The sequence below is a fragment of the Leopardus geoffroyi genome, chromosome E3 (genome assembly GCF_018350155.1).
Source record: "Leopardus geoffroyi isolate Oge1 chromosome E3, O.geoffroyi_Oge1_pat1.0, whole genome shotgun sequence".
In the NCBI taxonomy this organism is placed as follows: Eukaryota; Metazoa; Chordata; class Mammalia; order Carnivora; family Felidae; genus Leopardus; species Leopardus geoffroyi.
In genome coordinates, this window is record NC_059340.1 from 7434913 (window position 1) to 7450842 (window position 15930).

Here is a 15930-nt window from a genome sequence, read left to right on the forward strand (position 1 = left end):
GCAGGAAGGCCCAGGCTGGGGACCCAGGCTGAGATGGGCAAGTATCACCCCTCAGGTGTCTCCCCCCACCCCAGAACCCAGCTCTTACCTGCCCCATCTCCTCTGGAGCGACCAACTCCATCCTCAGCCGCAGGGCTCCATCCTTTGACCGGGACAGGGGAGGGGTCCCTGTTGCTGAGCCCCCAGCCTCCGCTTCCACCCTCAGGGATGGCAGGGGCGTGGCAGCCCGGGATGGGCCCGCGCTATCCCCAGTCCGGGGCTCTGGGGGGCGCTGCTGGGGTGGGGAGGCTGACAGTGGGGGTGTCTCCACCTTGGCCTTGCCAGGCATTGCCAGCTGGCCCAGCCCCCCGGTTAAGGAGCGGGCCTGAGGTCCAGGGGAGGTGGGGGGCGGACGGAGCCAGGAGGTGGGGCCCTGAGACAGGCCTGGCTGTGGAGTTGGGGCACCCAGGCCCAAGCTGGCCAGCTCCAACCTGGAATCCAGAGATCTGCCCCCAGTGCCTCCTGAGGCCCCTCGAATTCCCTCCAGGAGCCGGCCAAAGCCTGGGGGCTCCAGGTCTCTCTCGTAAACATCCACACACGTCCAACGGCCTCGGCGGTAAGGCTCTCCCAGGCCGTGGGGCAGCTTTACCACCCGGAAACGGGAGGCAGGGGCCCCAGGCGGTGGGGAGCCATTCCGGGGGGTGCTCTTGCCCCCCTGCTCGGGGTTGGGCTCCCCATTAGGCAGGCGGGGTGGGGGCCCAGTGGGGGTGGGCAAGGCAGGGGGCTCAGAACCCCCTGGGCTCCCTGGGCCCTCATAGTCCGTGGTGACGCTGGTGATTTGGAAACTACTCTTCTTCTTGCCCCCACTCATGGTCTCTGGGGCTAGGACTCGGCCAAGGTGGGCGGGGGTGCAGCTGGGGCTCCTCGAAGGGGCTCAGGCACCCCTGGAACAGGGGGGCCACATGGCGGGGGCATCAGGGCCCCTGGGGACATCTGGGTCCGACATGGCCGGAGGGCCCTGCAGGAACTGGGGGTGCTGGGTTGGTGAAGGGAGCACAGGGCAGGGGAGGCGGCAGGAGGTGGGGGCAGGGGCAGGTTTTTCCTGCCGCTGGCGCTGCCCAACTCCAGAGCTGAGTTTGCAAACTGGAAAAAGAGAGAGAGAGAGAGAGACTGTGAGAAAGCAGTGGGCAGGCCACCTCTGGGGCTTCCTCTCTGGGGAGCAGAATGGGGGAGGAAGGGGAAACCGCCAGAGACACAGAGACAAAGAGACAGAGACGAAAGAGACCAGGAGATCCCAGCCGTCCCACAGAGTAGGAAGAGGCAGCCCAGACCCAAAGTTGGGCATTTCTTCCCTGGGATTCAAACTCGCAAGACCCAGTTACCCGAGGGCGGGGGGCTCCAGGGCCTTGGTTGAGCAGGGGTGAAGCAGTTTTTCAGCCTGGCCCCGCCGCTGAGAGGCCTCTGCCGGGTGTCCGGGCCCCCGCACCCCAGCTCCCCCATCCCTGGGGCAGGCCCTGCCCCGCTGCCCCAGCGCCCCGCCCAGCCCAGAGCCATACCTCTCGGCCTCGGCCACCGAGCTGGGCCGGGGGTCCCGGCCGCCTAAGATGTCGGGTTGTCCTTCCCCTGGGGCCTCTTGGCCCCAGCAGCGCGGGGGGCGCAGGCGGGAATCAGAGGCTGTCCAGTTCTCTTCGGGGACCGCACTTTGCCCCACAAGGCATCTCAGTAAAAAGTTTGCTCTCCGGAAAAGAAGGATCCCCCGCCTCCTTGGTGGAACCCAGGCGCGGCCTCTGAAGCCCCAAGGGTCTCCAGACCGGTGCGGGAAGAGGCGGCTCTGCCCCCCCCCCCGCCCCCCGCCCCCGATCCTCCAGGTGGAGCCGCCTGGGTGGTTGGGGCGAGTGGGTCTCCCAAAACTCCTCCGCGTGGCACGGCTGGGTCTCTCTTCGCTTCTCAGCTCCTCTCGGTTCTGTCTCTCTGCCTTTCTCTTTCTGGGCTGTTGACAACCCCCACACCAGGAAGTCCTGCCTCCTCGGGCCTGCTGACTGCTCCTCTCCTCCTCCTCCTCCTCCTCCTCCTTCCCCTCTTCCTCCCCTTCCTCCGCCCTCACTGCCTCCTGGGGCTCCTGGCCAGCTGGCCCGGGGCCAGGCCTGCCAGCACCGCTGCTGGTGGAGTTGCTGCTGCTGCGGCGGCGGCGGCGGCGGCGGCGGCTGCTGCTCCCGGGGCCCCCAGAACCGGCTTAACCCCACACCTGCTGGGCCGTAGCCCAGCGCTTCCTCGGAGGGAGGGGCTGTGGAGGGCGGAGAGAAAGGGGAGGAGCTTGCGGGTAGGCCAGGGATTCCCTTACTTGTAGGCACTTGCTGCCATTGGCCTACCGATCCACAGAAGAGTGGGAAGGAATTTACCCGGGACTCTACTGGGTGCCACCCCATGAGCACCCAGTCAGTGTTTGGGTGCTGCTGCAGCTGTTAATGTATCTTTACTGGTTTCTACAGTAACGGTATGAGGAAGGTCCCGTTACCCTTCTCTGTCCTTATTTTTAAAAGTGGATCATTATGACAATCTGCAAACATGCCCCCAAGTAGAGAGAATGTGATAAAGTCCCAGGTACCCATCATGCAATTTCCACAATGATCAACTCACAACCAACCTTGGTTCATCTATACTCCCAATATCTTTTGTTGCATTGTGCTGGAGTATTTGAACCAAACCCCAGGCACCGTAGTATTCCTCTTTTTGGATGTGGATATTGAGACCGTAGGTTCAGAAAGGCTGTCAGTGGTGCAGCTGGGACATTCTGCACACCCAGGTGTGCCCTTGTCTGGCCCTCACGTGGAGAAACAAAGATGTGCTCAGAAAGGTGCCCACTTGGACTTGCACTTTCTCTCCAACCCTGGTCACATATACATGTGTGCGTATGCACACACAGCCACCCACAAAGATGCACCTGAAGACAAACCCAGGGGGCCTAAAGCACCCCACCTCTCCCATCCCCTCCCTCCTTTGCCATGGAGAATCCTCACACAGGCTTGAAGGGTTTACTGAGTGCTGGGTGTGAAAAAATAAGCCCCCAACCGCCATTTTCTCTTTTTTGGCACCCTCAATCAACCATCTGAACAAAAGCAGTGTCTAAAGGCCACAACTGCCTTCACTCTTCGGCTCATTAGGAAATGGATTCTGATTCATTTTGGTCAAATAGAACTATTCTTGAGCACATTAAAAATTCCTCATATTGGTCGGCTTTACATAGTTATCTCATGGATTTTCAAAACAGTCCTGGGCTAAGCTGCAGGGTTTAGCTCCAGTGTTTCTGCCGAGGTAACTGGGGCTCCTAGGCATTCAGTTATCTGCCCTAGGCCTCAGAGCTAGTATTTGATGGCATGGAGACTAGGACTGGCTGACACATCCCCTTCTTCTTCAGCTTTAGCTCATGGAAATTTTTAACCACTCTTCAGGGTTAGGGAAAAAAAAATAATGCCTCCTGCCTCCACGTTTATATATTTATTCTGTATTTCTTTATTAAAATGCATCTGCACTCTGCCTCTATCCCTCCATGGTAACAATAGCTACCACAGCCAGGTCCCAGGTCCTCCCAAGTCCTGAGGTCCAGGAAGCAGCCGCCCACACAAACCCCCCACTCCTCAACTCTCTCCCCTTTGGCAATATTCAGAACACCGCCCTGCTGCTCCGCCCCCAGATCCTCCTTCCTTCAGCGCTGACTCGCTACAAACTATTCGAAATTTATCTTTGGACGCTCCCGGTCCTACCAACTCAGACACTCAGCCTCAACTTGGACTCCTCCGCGTCTACAGGCCCTGGGACATTGCTGGTCCCGGCGCCAAGTGTTTATTGCATGAATACATAAAAATTCATTCACACTAAGGTGTAAATGTGAAAGGGCTGTTATGTATTTTAATGGGTTACCTTTTTGGGGGGGGGCAATAATACCCCTTTAATGTATTTTACGACTTACAAATCTCCTTGTATTAATTCTTTTGCTGCCCCAACAACTTTATGGAGGTAAATATGAGATGAGGCATCTTTCAGAGAGGTTGTGTGATTTGCCCAAAGCCACACAGCACATCTGCAAAGATCTGCCATATAAGGTAACGTGCACAGGTTCCGGAAATTAGGGGTGGATATCTTTCGGGGGTCCCTTTTTCAGCCACTTAGGGGTAGAACCCAGGTCTTCTTGCAGCTAATGTGTGGCAAAGGGATTTCCGAGGGAGGATTCCTCCGAGCTGAAGAGAAATATGATGGGGGACTGAGGAAGTGGGCGCGAGCTCGCGACCCTGAACGGCCGCCTCGTCCGCACCCGGACCGTTGCTACGGTGGTCCCAGTCAAAGGTCGACCCCTGGGGCACCCAGGACCTGGCGGGCGCCGCTGCCGAGTCAAAAGTTACTGGGGAAGGATGATTTGGGCTCCGGGGGCGGACTGGAGTAAGCCTTTGAGCTCAGGCGGTGAAACGAGGTCCGGGCGCCCGGGAGTCTTCAGGGATAGGCGAGTCAGCTCCGGTGCCCTCCCCGCACCTGGGGGGGCGGCAGGAAGATGGGGTGCAGCCAAGGGAGCCCGCCCCCTGCTGGGCAGAGACTCGGAGGGTCGGGCTCGCTACTCTCCGAGCCCCTCGGCCTGGAAAGCGGCACCCCCTGCCGGCCTCGTCACCCCACTGCACTCAGGGCCCCGCAGCCGCAGCCTCGCCCCGGCCCCACGCGGGGTGCGCACCCGGGAAACGCCGAGCGCGCACGGGGTACGCGCGGGGGTGCAGGACCCGGGCTGCCACCGGGGGGCGCCGCTACGCGCTGCGCCCCACTTTGCTCCGCCGGGGCTTTGGACACCGAACCAAACACCGCCCAGCCGTGCAGGGGCAGAGGGGCGACGAAGAGCGGACGCCTCAAAGCGGGGGCGGGCCGGCGCCAGGTCCCCCGCGCCCTTTCTCCGAGTCCCCCCCGGCAGGCTCCGTGGGCTCGGCGTCCCCCGTGCCTCCCACCCCAGCCTGGCGGCGCAGCGCGGCGCGGCCGCTCCCACTCCGTCCTTGGAGGGTGTGGAAGGGTGGGTTTGGGGCCGGGGGCGGGTCTGGGGGCGGACCCGGAGGCGGGGCTGTCTCTGCGGCAGGGCCCAGCTCCGCTCCCCCCGGTCTCTCTCTGTCTCTCCTCCTCCCTCCTCCTGCTCCGGGCGGAGCCCGGCATGGGGGGGCCGGCGCCCGGCAGGCCAGGTACGGTGATGTGGAAATTGGGGAGCCTTGGTGCGGGGAGGTTTGATGGGGGGACAGGGAGTAGTGAGGATTGGCGGGGCGAGAGACGGAGAAACCCAGGGTAGCAGGACAAGGGGAAGGGGAGGGGTGCCCGGGAACCTGGGGCCCTTGGATGGAGAGGGGAATGAAGCCGCCAGGTTTGGAACAAACAGGGAAGGGAGAGGACGGCAGTGAGGAGGGGCGCCTAGGAGGAGAGGTGAGGCCGACGGTGAAAAGGAGAGTGTGTTTGGGGGGAGGGAAACCAAAGCAGGTATGGAGGCCGCAGCTCAGAAGGTAGCTGTGGGGCCAGACTAGAGACCCCGCGGGTGGGATTGAGGGCAGGGACTGGAAGAGGGAAGCCGGGAGCCTCCCAGATCCTGGAGGAGGAAGAAGGTGATCTGGGCCATCATGGAGAGAGGTGGAGACGGTCACCGAGGGGCCAGGGTTGCAGGAATAGGGGTGGACCAAGGCCCGGGCCCAGGCAGAGGACCGGAAGGGGGACCTGCCCGCAGGGAATGGAAATAGATGTTTGGGTACTATTGTAGATACCCAACTTGGAGTGCCCCCACCCCTTCCCCAGCATCCCCACCCTGCCCTCATGACACCCCCTGCCTCGGGGCCCAAGACGGGGTGGGGATTCAGACTGTCCCCCCTTCCCCTGTGGGGTGCAATGTACGCAAATAGGCCCCAGTATAACTCCTTGTCTGTAGGTATGTCCAGTTCTGTGTAGCCGATCTGTGTGTGTCTGGAGGTCTCTGTGTGCTGTGGGTGTGTCGGGGGTGTTTATGTCTGTATGTGTCTGCCTGATGCTAGGTTGTGTTTACCCATGCCGATCTATGTGTCTGGTCCTCTGTTTGTAGATATGGGTTCTGTGGCCTGGTGGTTTGTGTGTCTGAATGTGTGTTTGTGTGGCTGTGGGGTTGCTGTGCATTTGTGGGGCCTGTCTGTGTGGTAGATCAGGATGTATTTACAGGATGGGAATCTGTGTCGAGCTGATCTCTCCAGAATGTGTGTTTGTGGCTCTGGACATCTTTGTCAGGGTGTGTGACTCTGTGTACACATGTCCTCCTATGTCTGTCTGTCTACGGGTCCTAGAGGCAGTGTTGGGTTTTCTGTGCTTCCATCTGTTTTCCATCCTCTGAGGACCCAAGTCACATCTCCGCTTCTCTCTCTCTCTCTCTCTCTCTCATTCATTCCTGGCCCCCACCCACCCCACATCTTCCTTTTTTTCCTTCTCATCTCCACCAAGTGGATCCGGGACCCAGGGAGGGCCGCCCCCCGGGCCTGGTGGCGCTGAGCAGGGCCCCCCAGCCCCCACCTCCTGCCCCACGACATGAACCTCCTCTACCGAAAAACCAAGCTGGAGTGGAGGCAGCACAAGGAGGAGGAGGCCAAGAGGAGGTAAGGCTGCGGTCCCAGATTGCCCTCTGGGCTGTCCCACACCTCTGCTTCCCCGGTGGCTGGACCACATCCCTCTGCCCTTCCTGGCTCCAACAGCCTCGTCATGAGTCTGATCTTAGAGTCTATGCTCAGTACAGAATTGCTGGCATTGCATACACCCTGTCCCCACCCTGCTCCTGGCTCCTGGCTCCAGCACTCGTCCTGGCCTCATGGGGGGCTTCTGGCTCAGGAGCACCCTGTTGGCTCTTCCCCACCCCTGGAGGCCCGAGTCACCCCTTCCTGACTCACCTCTGGCCTGTAGTCTCCTTTCTGTCAATGTGGGGCTGGCTCCAGGCACCCCTGTCACCTGACCTTGGTAGGGGCAGACCCTGCTACCCTCATGGTCCAGGGACTGAGTCATTTGAGGGGCACCAGAGAAGATCCATTTGCCCCCCTCCCAGCCTCCTCTGCTGGGGGAGATGAGGGGGCCAAGCGACAGGGTTTTGTGTGTGTGTGTGTGTGTGTGTGTGTGTGTGTGTGTGTCTGGTGGGAGACGTGAAGGCTGGGTCCTGCAGAAGAGCCAGGGCTGGGGACCTCTCCCTGCTTGCCCTCTCTCCTTGCCCTCCCAGGGACCTGGATCCTGGCCTCTCCGCTCTCGCTCCCCTCTCTCTTCATTCCCATTGACTGCACAGCCTCTTGGAGCCTGAGTCAGAGCCACCTCCCTGCTCCCTTCTCCCTCCTTGAAACTGTGGAGTTTAATTCTTTTTGTTAATTAGATTAATCAGAGCTATGACTACAGTGATCTCTCCCTAATGAAGGGTTAGTAGACAGGGCCTTAATGAGAGCCCACCCCACAGTGGCTCTCCCCTTTTCCCTGCCAGCCGCCCCTCCCTTCACTCACACAGAAGCTCAGGGACAGTGAAAGGGAATGGGGGTGAGCCTGGGAGGTTGACAGAAAGGACAGCACCGAGGGAGAGGAAGAGAGAGGGGAAGGGAGGAAAAGGATCAGCAGGAGGAGGCCGATGCGGCTGTACGGCCCTCATCTGGGAATGGAGGCGCGGTGTGGTGTGGGAGCACAGGCCGTGGTAGCCGGACGTGACGGGAGGCCAGAGACCAGGTGTGGGCCAGCGTGAGCCTGGGAGGAGCAGGGCCGTGATGGCAGGTGTATGTGCCAGACAGGGCTGTGCTGCCTGCGTGTGCATCTCTCTACCTGTGCATGAAGCCGTCCACACGAGTGCCGTGTGCCAGATATGCCCAGGCTGGGATCACACAGCTCCAGCGATACTCCTCTGCACACATACTCATCCCTTCTCTCATCCCTGCTCGCCTCTCCTCCCCAATCTCCTTGTCTTTTTTAAAGCCTAGGGATTCTGCCTGACGTTTCTAGTTTAGTGCCCTGGACCTTCAGGCAGCCTCCCATCCCCACCCCAGGCCCCTTCCTCCTCTTCCTTCTCCTCGAGGCTCCTCCTCCTCCTCCTCCTCCTCCTCCTCCTTGGAGGCCACAGGGTTGCACACCCCTCTTAGGGTAGAGGAGGGGGAGGCCCAGGCCTGAGGCCCAACCTTTGTTCCATCTTTCTCTCTCCAGCTCCAGTAAGGAGGTGGCCCCTTCAGGCTCCGCAGGGCCCGGGGCCGGCCCAGGGCCTGGGGTCCGCGTGCGGGACATCGCCTCGCTGCGCCGCTCCCTCAGGATGGGCTTCATGACAATGCCAGCCTCCCAGGAGCACACCCCCCACCCCTGCCGCAGCGCCATGGCCCCACGCTCACTCTCTTGCCATTCAGTGGGCAGCATGGACAGTGTTGGGGCTGGGCCTGGGGGGGGAGGTGGGGGTCTCACAGAGGACAGCAGTGCCCGAAGACCCCCTGCCAAGCCCCGGAGACATCCTAGCACCAAGCTCAGCATGGCAGGGTCGGGGGCAGACATGCCCCCAGGCAAGAAAGCAGGTGAGATACCCCCAACCCTTCCCGGGAGCTGGGGGAGCTGGGAGGATCCATTCCAGGTCAAGAGAGGCCTACAGGGGAGGGTCCATTCAGGGAAGAACCAAGGAAATGGAAGGTTCCATTCTCAGAGGGAGTGGGGGGAGGGTTGTTTCTTTTTGGAAGGGCCTGAGATGAACCATTCAAGGGTAGGGGAAGCTCCCTGAAAAGCCCATTCCTGGGGAGGGGGTGGCCTGGAAGGGACACGTGAAGGTGGAACAGAATTTAGGGTGGGAGCTGCAGATTCCAGGGAGTTCATTGGAAGGATGATAGAGCTGGCTGGTAGCAAAGGAACCTATGTGCTTTAAGTTGAGGAACGTGGGGGAAATAAAGAGGCAGATATGTCCTTGCAGATGGGGTAAGAGATGAGAGGGGGTCTGCCCATCTCCTTCCCCCACTAAGAGCCCAGTTTATTTTTCTCTTTCCCATTCTGCCCAGGCTCACAGAAGCCAACCCCAGAGGGCCGAGAGTCCAGCCGGAAGGTTCCTCCGCAGAAGCCCAGGCGAAGCCCCAACACTCAGCTCTCTGTCTCCTTTGATGAGTCCTGCCCCCCAGCTCCCTCTCCTCGAGGGGGGAATCTGCCCCTTCAGCGCCTCAGTAGGGGGTCCTGCGTAGCTGGGGACCCTGAGGTGGGTGCCCAGGAAGAGGAGCCCGTGTACATTGAGATGGTGGGGGATGTCTTCAGGGGAGGAGGGCGAAGTGGAGGGGGCCTGACTGGGCCCCCTCTTGGGGGTAGAGGCCCGACCCCTCCAGCTGGTGCCGACTCGGACTCGGAGGAGAGCGAGGCTATATACGAGGAGATGAAGTACCCACTGCCCGAGGAGGCAGGGGAAGGCCGGGCCAATGGGGCCCCTCCATTGACCGCAACCTCCTCGCCACACCAGCCTCAGGCCCTGCAGCCCCACACCCACCGCCGGCCAGCTTCAGCCCTCCCAAGCCGGAGGGATGGGACACCTACCAAGACCACTCCTTGTGAAATCCCCCCACCCTTCCCCAACCTTCTCCAACACCGTCCTCCGCTCCTGGCCTTCCCCCAAGCCAAGCCTGCTTCCCGAACCCCTGGCGATGGGGTCTCAAGGCTACCGGTCCTCTGCCACTCGAAGGAGCCAGCGGGCTCCACCCCAGCTCCCCAAGTGCCTGCCCGGGAGCGGGAGACGCCTCCCCCGCCGCCTCCGCCTCCTGCTGCCAACCTGCTGCTGCTGGGACCCTCAGGCCGGGCCCGGAGCCACTCAACACCGTTGCCGCCCCAGGGCTCTGGCCAGCCCCGGGGGGAGCGGGAGCTCCCCAACTCCCACAGCATGATCTGCCCCAAGGCGGCAGGGGCGCCGGCAGCCCCTCCTGCCCCAGCCGCCTTGCTCCCTGGCCCCCCCAAGGACAAGGCTGTGTCTTACACCATGGTGTACTCAGCGGTCAAGGTGACCACGCACTCCGTCCTGCCAGCTGGTCCGCCCCTGGGTGCTGGGGAGCCAAAGACGGAGAAGGAGATCTCAGTCCTCCATGGGATGCTGTGCACCAGCTCGAGGCCCCCAGTGCCTGGGAAGTCCAGCCCCCACAGCGGGGCCATGGGCGCAGCAGCTGGGGTCCTCCACCATCGTGGCTGCCTGGCCTCCCCGCACAGCCTTCCGGACCCAACCGCAGGCCCCCTGACTCCCCTCTGGACCTACCCAGCTGCAGCAGCTGGGCTCAAGAGACCCCCTGCCTATGAGAGCCTCAAGGCTGGGGGGGTGCTGAATAAGGGCTGTGGAATGGGGGCCCCATCCCCCATGGTCAAGATCCAGCTTCAGGAGCAAGGGACCGATGGGGGTGCCTTTGCCAGCATCTCCTGCGCCCATGTCATCGCCAGTGCAGGGACACCAGAGGAGGAAGAAGAGGAGATGGGCGCCACGACATTTGGGGCAGGCTGGGCTCTACAGAGGAAGGTCCTGTATGGAGGGAGGAAGGCAAAAGAGCTGGACAGTGAGTGAGGGGTAGGAATTTGGGGGTGGGGGACTGGGGATGCCCATGATGATTTCAGGGAAGTGTTGGAAGGGTTATTTGGAAGCCACAACCCATTGTCCTGAAGTGGGAAGTTTTCAAGGAGACCAGAGAATAAGGGCATGCAAGAGACTGAGGGGAGGGGGTCCCCACATGTTCACTGGAGGGTCAAGGAAGATCTGCAATGGGAAGGGGCTGGAATCTGGCCCCAAGAGTAGCCTCCTGCCCGGTCCTGCTCTACTCCCTGCCCTTCCCTTTGCTAGGCTGCAGGGGTGTGTGTTTGTGAGTGTGCGCACACGAAGGGCTAAACACAGCTGCCTCCCAGCTGTTGCCATGGCAACCCATCCAGACAGGAGGGAGAGGAGAGGGAGGCCCCTACCGTTGCCTGGCAACGCAATGCTCTGCCAGGCCTCCTCTTGGAGCTGAGCTTAGTTCACTTGCAGCCCTTCCCCCAACAACCTTCCCCTTCCCACTTCCTGGCTCAGGATTTGGGATCTCCCCCTCCTGGGGAAGACCAGGGCTCCTGGTCTCTGTTTCAGATGGTGGTCATTCTGGCCCTATCAGGCCAGGAGGGGCTCTGGGGCTAAAGCTGGGGCAGGGGAGTCCCCTTTGACTACAGAAAAGGGTTTGACAAGAGCAAATATCTGATTCTCAGCCCAGGGATGGTACCAGTGGGTGGAAAGGAAAGTGGCAGTAATGGGGTCCCTCGTGTGTGTGTGTGTGTGTGTGTGTGTGTGTGTGTGTGTGTTTGGGCAGTGTGAGGTAGGGTCCCTGCCTTCCCAGCTGTGACTTCCAAAGGGGCAGTTACTTCTGGTCCCTGCATGCTATGGTGTGTGTTCCTGGGGGGACAGCAAGACCCTTCTCATGTGTAGGCACTGAGCTCCCCTTGTCATCCCAGCAGAGATCGAGGATGGTGCCCGGGCCTGGAACGGCAGTGCCGAGGGTCCAGGCAAGGTGGAGCGTGAGGACAGGGGCCCTATGGCATCAGGGATCCCGGTGAGGAGTCAGGGGGCAGAGGGCCTGCTGGCCAGGATCCACCACGGAGGGGACCGAGGAGGGAGCCGCACGGCGCTGCCCATACCCTGCCAGACGTTTCCTGCCTGCCACCGCAATGGAGGTGACACCCTTCCCACACCCGGACACAGATGGGGCTGGATGGGGGAAATCTCTCTGGGTCCATGTCCCGGGCCCTCCATTTTACCACCACATGGCAATTCCCTTTCCTCCTCTGCTGAGTCCTGGGCAACCTGGAAGGGGCTGCCCTCTGGGAACTTCGGGAAGGGAACCTGGAGGCCCCGACCCCTCCTCACTTCTCATTTTCCACCTCAGACTTCACAGGAGGCTACCGCCTGGGGCGCTCCGCCTCCACCTCTGGAGTCCGGCAGGCCGCGCTCCACACACCCCGGCCCTGCAGCCAGCCTAGGGATGCCCCAAGCCAGGTGAGGAGGAGGAGGAGGACGGAGTTGGGTTTTCTTTTATTTGTGAAGGAGCAGGTAGAGAAGAAAGCCTGGGTATGGAAAGAAAAGTAGGAGGTCAGCCTGGGGCTGGCACAGTCTAATAGGGGTTCAGAGGAGAGTTGGGGCAGGGGGGGAGGCAGTGATCCTGGGAAGAGCCTGTATTAATCAGATGGACAGCCAGGCAGGGCCACCACTGGCCTGCAGTGTCCCTCTGTGCATTTAGGAAAAGGTGTCTCTTTGGGGTGGGATGGGGCGGGACCAACTCAAAAAAATGCATTCTGCAGTTTGCTAAAGGTGCCCATTCCTCAGGGTGAGACAGGCCCAGCCTGGCCGGTACCCTGTGAGGCCAAGGGTGCAAGGGCTGGGTTCCTGTCACCCACTCTCCACCCCCAGCTAGAGGGGAGAGGACAGAGGCCTTGGGGGGCATGACATGAACTTGTTTCTGGGGAAAGGCATCAGTCTTTGCAGTGGGGGACAGGACCTGGTCACTCCGAGGTCCTTGACCTCCCCCCCTTATTCCTTTCTCCCCTCGTCGCGGGCCGGCGGCGGGAGGAAGGGGCACAGACCCACCCCGCGCTGCCGCTGCCGCTGCCCCTACCGCCTCAGCCTGCCCGTGAGCGCGATGGCAAGCTGCTGGAGGTGATAGAGCGCAAGCGCTGCGTGTGCAAGGAGATCAAGGCCCGCCACCGCCCCGACCGAGGCCTCTGCAAGCAGGAGAGCATGCCCATCCTCCCCAGCTGGCGGCGGGGACCCGAGCCCCGCAAGTCCGGCACCCCACCCTGCCGCCGGCAGCACACGGTCCTCTGGGACACTGCCATCTGAGGAGGCCGGGAGGCCGGGGCACCGGACTGGGGAGCGGGGCGGGGGTGCCAGAGACTTGCCTTGAAAGAGGGACACTTGAAGGACCAGGTGAGAGAAAGCCAGGGAGAACCCCTGCCTTCCACCCTAACCCCCGGAGACGGGGAGTGCGCCAGGCCCACCGGGCTTGGGGCGCCAGCCGCGCCCCCTGAGATTTGGGGGAGGAGGGTTTGTTTGAGGTTGGAAGTGAGGGCCTCCGCTGCTCTCCCGGCTGGGCGAGGTAGACTCCTCCTCCTGAGAGGGCAAAGGCCAAGCCAGAAGTCAGCGTGGGGGAGGAGGGAAGGGAAGGGAGGAAGGAGGGCGGGTCAAGTGAAGGACGGGGCTAGAGTGTGAGGTAGAGGGGCTCTTTTATAAGAGCCGGGAGTGGGGAGGGGGTATTTATTTCATTATTTATTTTAGTTGGGAGGGCAATTCTGGGCCCTTCTGACCTACTCCTGGGCAGGGAGCAGACAATGGTGGGCAATTAAAGGGAACCAAGTTGGCGCTCTCCCCAATGCCTGAAGGCCCCACCATCCGCGCCCACCCCCAAGCTGGGGATCAGTCTGGAGTGGGGAGCCCAGTGAGAGAAGGGAGGGAGGGGCTCCGGTGAGCTGAGGGCCGCAGACTCATTACAGTACTTACCAATGGCCAGAATTTGGTAGTGAGTGTGGCCTGCTGTGAAACAGGCATCTTATTTAGCTCTGGGGTGAGGGTCTAGCACCAGGGATGGGCGGGATGATGGGGAAGGAGGGACATTTTAGCGGGTGGGGGGTGGGTAGGGTATTTATTTAAATTTTAAAAAATCAGAAGAGATGTCAGGAACTTTTTTTTAATTCCTTTCTTTTCAGAATAATATATTAAAAGACTAACGATCCTAGAACTGGCTTCTTCTATTTCAGTGTGCTCCGCTTTTCTTACACCTGTTTCTTTTCCGTCTTGCCCCATGGTTGGTGGGAGTTGGAGGTGGTGCAGGGAGGGGTGAGTGGCTGTGGCAAGTAACAGGGAGAGGTGGAGTTTGAGGTAAGTCTTTGGGAATGCCACCATGCTGTGATTCAGCAAGCATTTACTGAGCCAGCATCTGATATGTGTTTGGCAATACACTCATACAGAAGGAATATTCAGACTGAAGCCTGCCCTCAAGCAGCTTATAGTCTACTCAGGGGGAGGAGACACCTGGGACAACACCGGACAGTGCTACAGCAATAAGGGGGCTGGGAGTGGCTGGAGTAATCTAAGGCTTCCTGGAAAGCGAGCCTAAAAGGACAGGTAAGGTTTGGATGAGCAGGGGGAGGAGGGACCGTCCCAAGGTCACAGTATGATTATCTGCAGAAGAGTAGGAGATGGAGGTGGGGCAGGCAATGTGTGTAAATAATGCAACGGGCAATGAGTCAACCATGATGAAGATGGTTCGGAGAGATGGGCATCAAAGCAAGATGCTCAGCCTCAAGAAGCAATCACGGGAGAGGATAAAAAGTGTCTGGGAGAATGGAGGGCAAGGGACAGTTTGTAAGATGCAGCTGAAAGAACAGCCCCTGGTGGGGAATGGAGCCAAAGGGGGGATCCTTGAAGCCCAAGTTTGGAGCTCCTATGATTGGGTAATGAGCACCTTGACAGAGCAAAGCAAGCTTCTTTTGAGGGAAGAATTTTGGATTGGAAGCAATGGTTAATATCCAGGCTGAAAGGTTTGTTACCAGCTAGAACAGTGTGGTGGATGGCACAAGAGATGTTTTTAAGCAATCTGAAGATGAACAATTTTTTTTTCTTTAAAAAAAAAAAAAGATTTTATTTTTAAGTAATCTCTACACCCAACGTGGGGCTTGAACTCACAACCCCAAGATCAAGAGTCACATGCTCTACTGACTGAGTCAGCCAGACACCCCAAGAAGAACATTTTTTTTAAAAAGCTTTAACAGTTTTCTATTTATTTTCATTCCTATTAGAGAAATTATAACCAGGCACATGAAAGTATTTGTTATTTCATGGATATTGTTGCACAAGATGAGGCTAAATTTATTTCTAATGAGTTGGTTTAAAGAAGAATGTTAAATAATGGTACAGGTATGATACATAGAATATGGAAAATTATGACAGGGTATGAGAAATTTTGGAATTTGGGAAACACCGACTTAGAGAAGAAATGACAATAGTTTGGGAGAGATGAGAAAACTGTAGATAGTAGGAGTCATCAATATAGAAATAATACTCAGGGCTGAGACTGAGTTTTATACAGGAGAGTGTGGATGAAGATAAGCGTTAAGAAGAAAATATGAGGGGCGCCTGGGTGGCGCAGTCGGTTAAGCGTCCGACTTCAGCCAGGTCACGATCTCGCGGTCCGTGAGTTCGAGCCCCGCGTCGGGCTCTGGGCTGACAGCTCAGAGCCTGGAGCCTGTTTCCAATTCTGTGTCTCCCTCTCTCTCTGCCCCTCCTCTGTTCATGCTCTGTCTCTCTCTGTCTCAAAAATAAATAAACGTTGAAAAAAAAAATTAAAAAAATAAAAAATAAAAAAAAAAGAAGAAAATATGAACAGGCAATACCTTTTTACATTTTTATTTATTTTCTAAATTGACATATATCATCGTATAACATTGTATTAGTTTCAGGCGTCCAACATAATGATTTGATATAGATATATATTGTGAATATATATTGTGAAACGATCATCACAGTAAGTGTAGTTAACCTCCATCACTACACGGTTACAATTTTTTTTCTTGTGATGAGAACTTTTAAGACTGACCCTCTTAGCAACTTTGAAAGATACAATGCAGTCTTGTTAACTATAGTCACTATGCTGTACATTACAACTCCAGGACTTACTTACCTTATAACTGGAAGTTTGTACTCTTTACCATCTTCATTCATTTTGCCCACCCGGCCAACACCACCTCTGGCAACCACCAATCTGTTCTCTACGTTTGTGAGTTTTGTTGGTTTTTTTGTTGCTGTTTTAGATTCAACATGTAAGTGAGATCATAGAGTATTTGCCTTTCTGTCTGACTAATGCCCTCAAGGCCCATCCATGTTGACAGAAATGTCACGATTTCCAATACCTTAAAAATAATTTTTTTTTAATCTCAGAGAGAGAGAGAGAGGGCAAGCCAGGG

The 15930-nt window shown here is 58.4% G+C and overlaps 2 protein-coding genes across 13 annotated transcripts in view; one reads left to right on the forward strand and one right to left on the reverse strand.

Moving 5' to 3' along the window:
* The window catches only part of LOC123589425 (TSC22 domain family protein 4), a 30920-nt gene extending 28684 nt beyond the window's left edge, over positions 1 to 2236 (reverse strand). For 7 of the 10 annotated variants that reach the window (XR_006708334.1, XR_006708333.1, XR_006708331.1 and 4 more), the window contains exons 1-2: positions 1536 to 2220; positions 89 to 1122 (exon numbers count right to left, since the gene is read on the reverse strand). Coding sequence is in view for 3 of the 10 variants with exons in the window: in XM_045461495.1 (XP_045317451.1) it covers positions 89 to 850 (762 nt within the window). In the remaining 7 variants the exon portion in view is untranslated. Of the gene's footprint in view, positions 1 to 88; positions 1123 to 1361; positions 1486 to 1535 lie in introns of those variants that run through there. The other 3 variants (XM_045461495.1, XM_045461496.1, XM_045461497.1) reach the window with 3 other exon arrangements.
* A 2804-nt stretch (positions 2237 to 5040) lies between these two features.
* On the forward strand, positions 5041 to 13712 carry NYAP1 (neuronal tyrosine phosphorylated phosphoinositide-3-kinase adaptor 1). 3 transcript variants are annotated; one of them, XM_045460357.1, is made up of 7 exons: positions 5041 to 5186; positions 6454 to 6605; positions 8170 to 8525; positions 8997 to 10514; positions 11431 to 11649; positions 11862 to 11971; positions 12554 to 13701. In XM_045460357.1, the coding sequence occupies exons 2-7, from the start codon at positions 6538 to 6540 to the stop codon at positions 12809 to 12811; spliced, it is 2529 nt and encodes an 842-aa protein (XP_045316313.1). In that variant the 5' UTR covers positions 5041 to 5186; positions 6454 to 6537; the 3' UTR covers positions 12812 to 13701. The 3 variants fall into 3 exon arrangements, with proteins under 3 accessions (XP_045316313.1, XP_045316316.1, XP_045316314.1); XM_045460360.1 differs by having other exon boundaries at positions 5042 to 5186; positions 11434 to 11649; positions 12554 to 13712; XM_045460358.1 differs by lacking the exon at positions 5041 to 5186 and adding an exon at positions 5252 to 5421.
* The last annotated feature ends 2218 nt before the right edge of the window (positions 13713 to 15930 follow it).

Bases quoted from the DNA above. Each gene is read 5' to 3' on its own strand.
- NYAP1 (XM_045460357.1), top strand. From the start codon at position 6,538: ATGAACCTCCTCTACCGAAAAACCAAGCTGGAGTGGAGGCAGCACAAG. The intron at 6,606-8,169 runs GTAAGGCTGCGG...TTCTCTCTCCAG, and splicing joins GAGGAGGAGGCCAAGAGGAG to CTCCAGTAAGGAGGTGGCCC. The intron at 11,650-11,861 runs GTGACACCCTTC...TTTCCACCTCAG, and splicing joins TGCCTGCCACCGCAATGGAG to ACTTCACAGGAGGCTACCGC.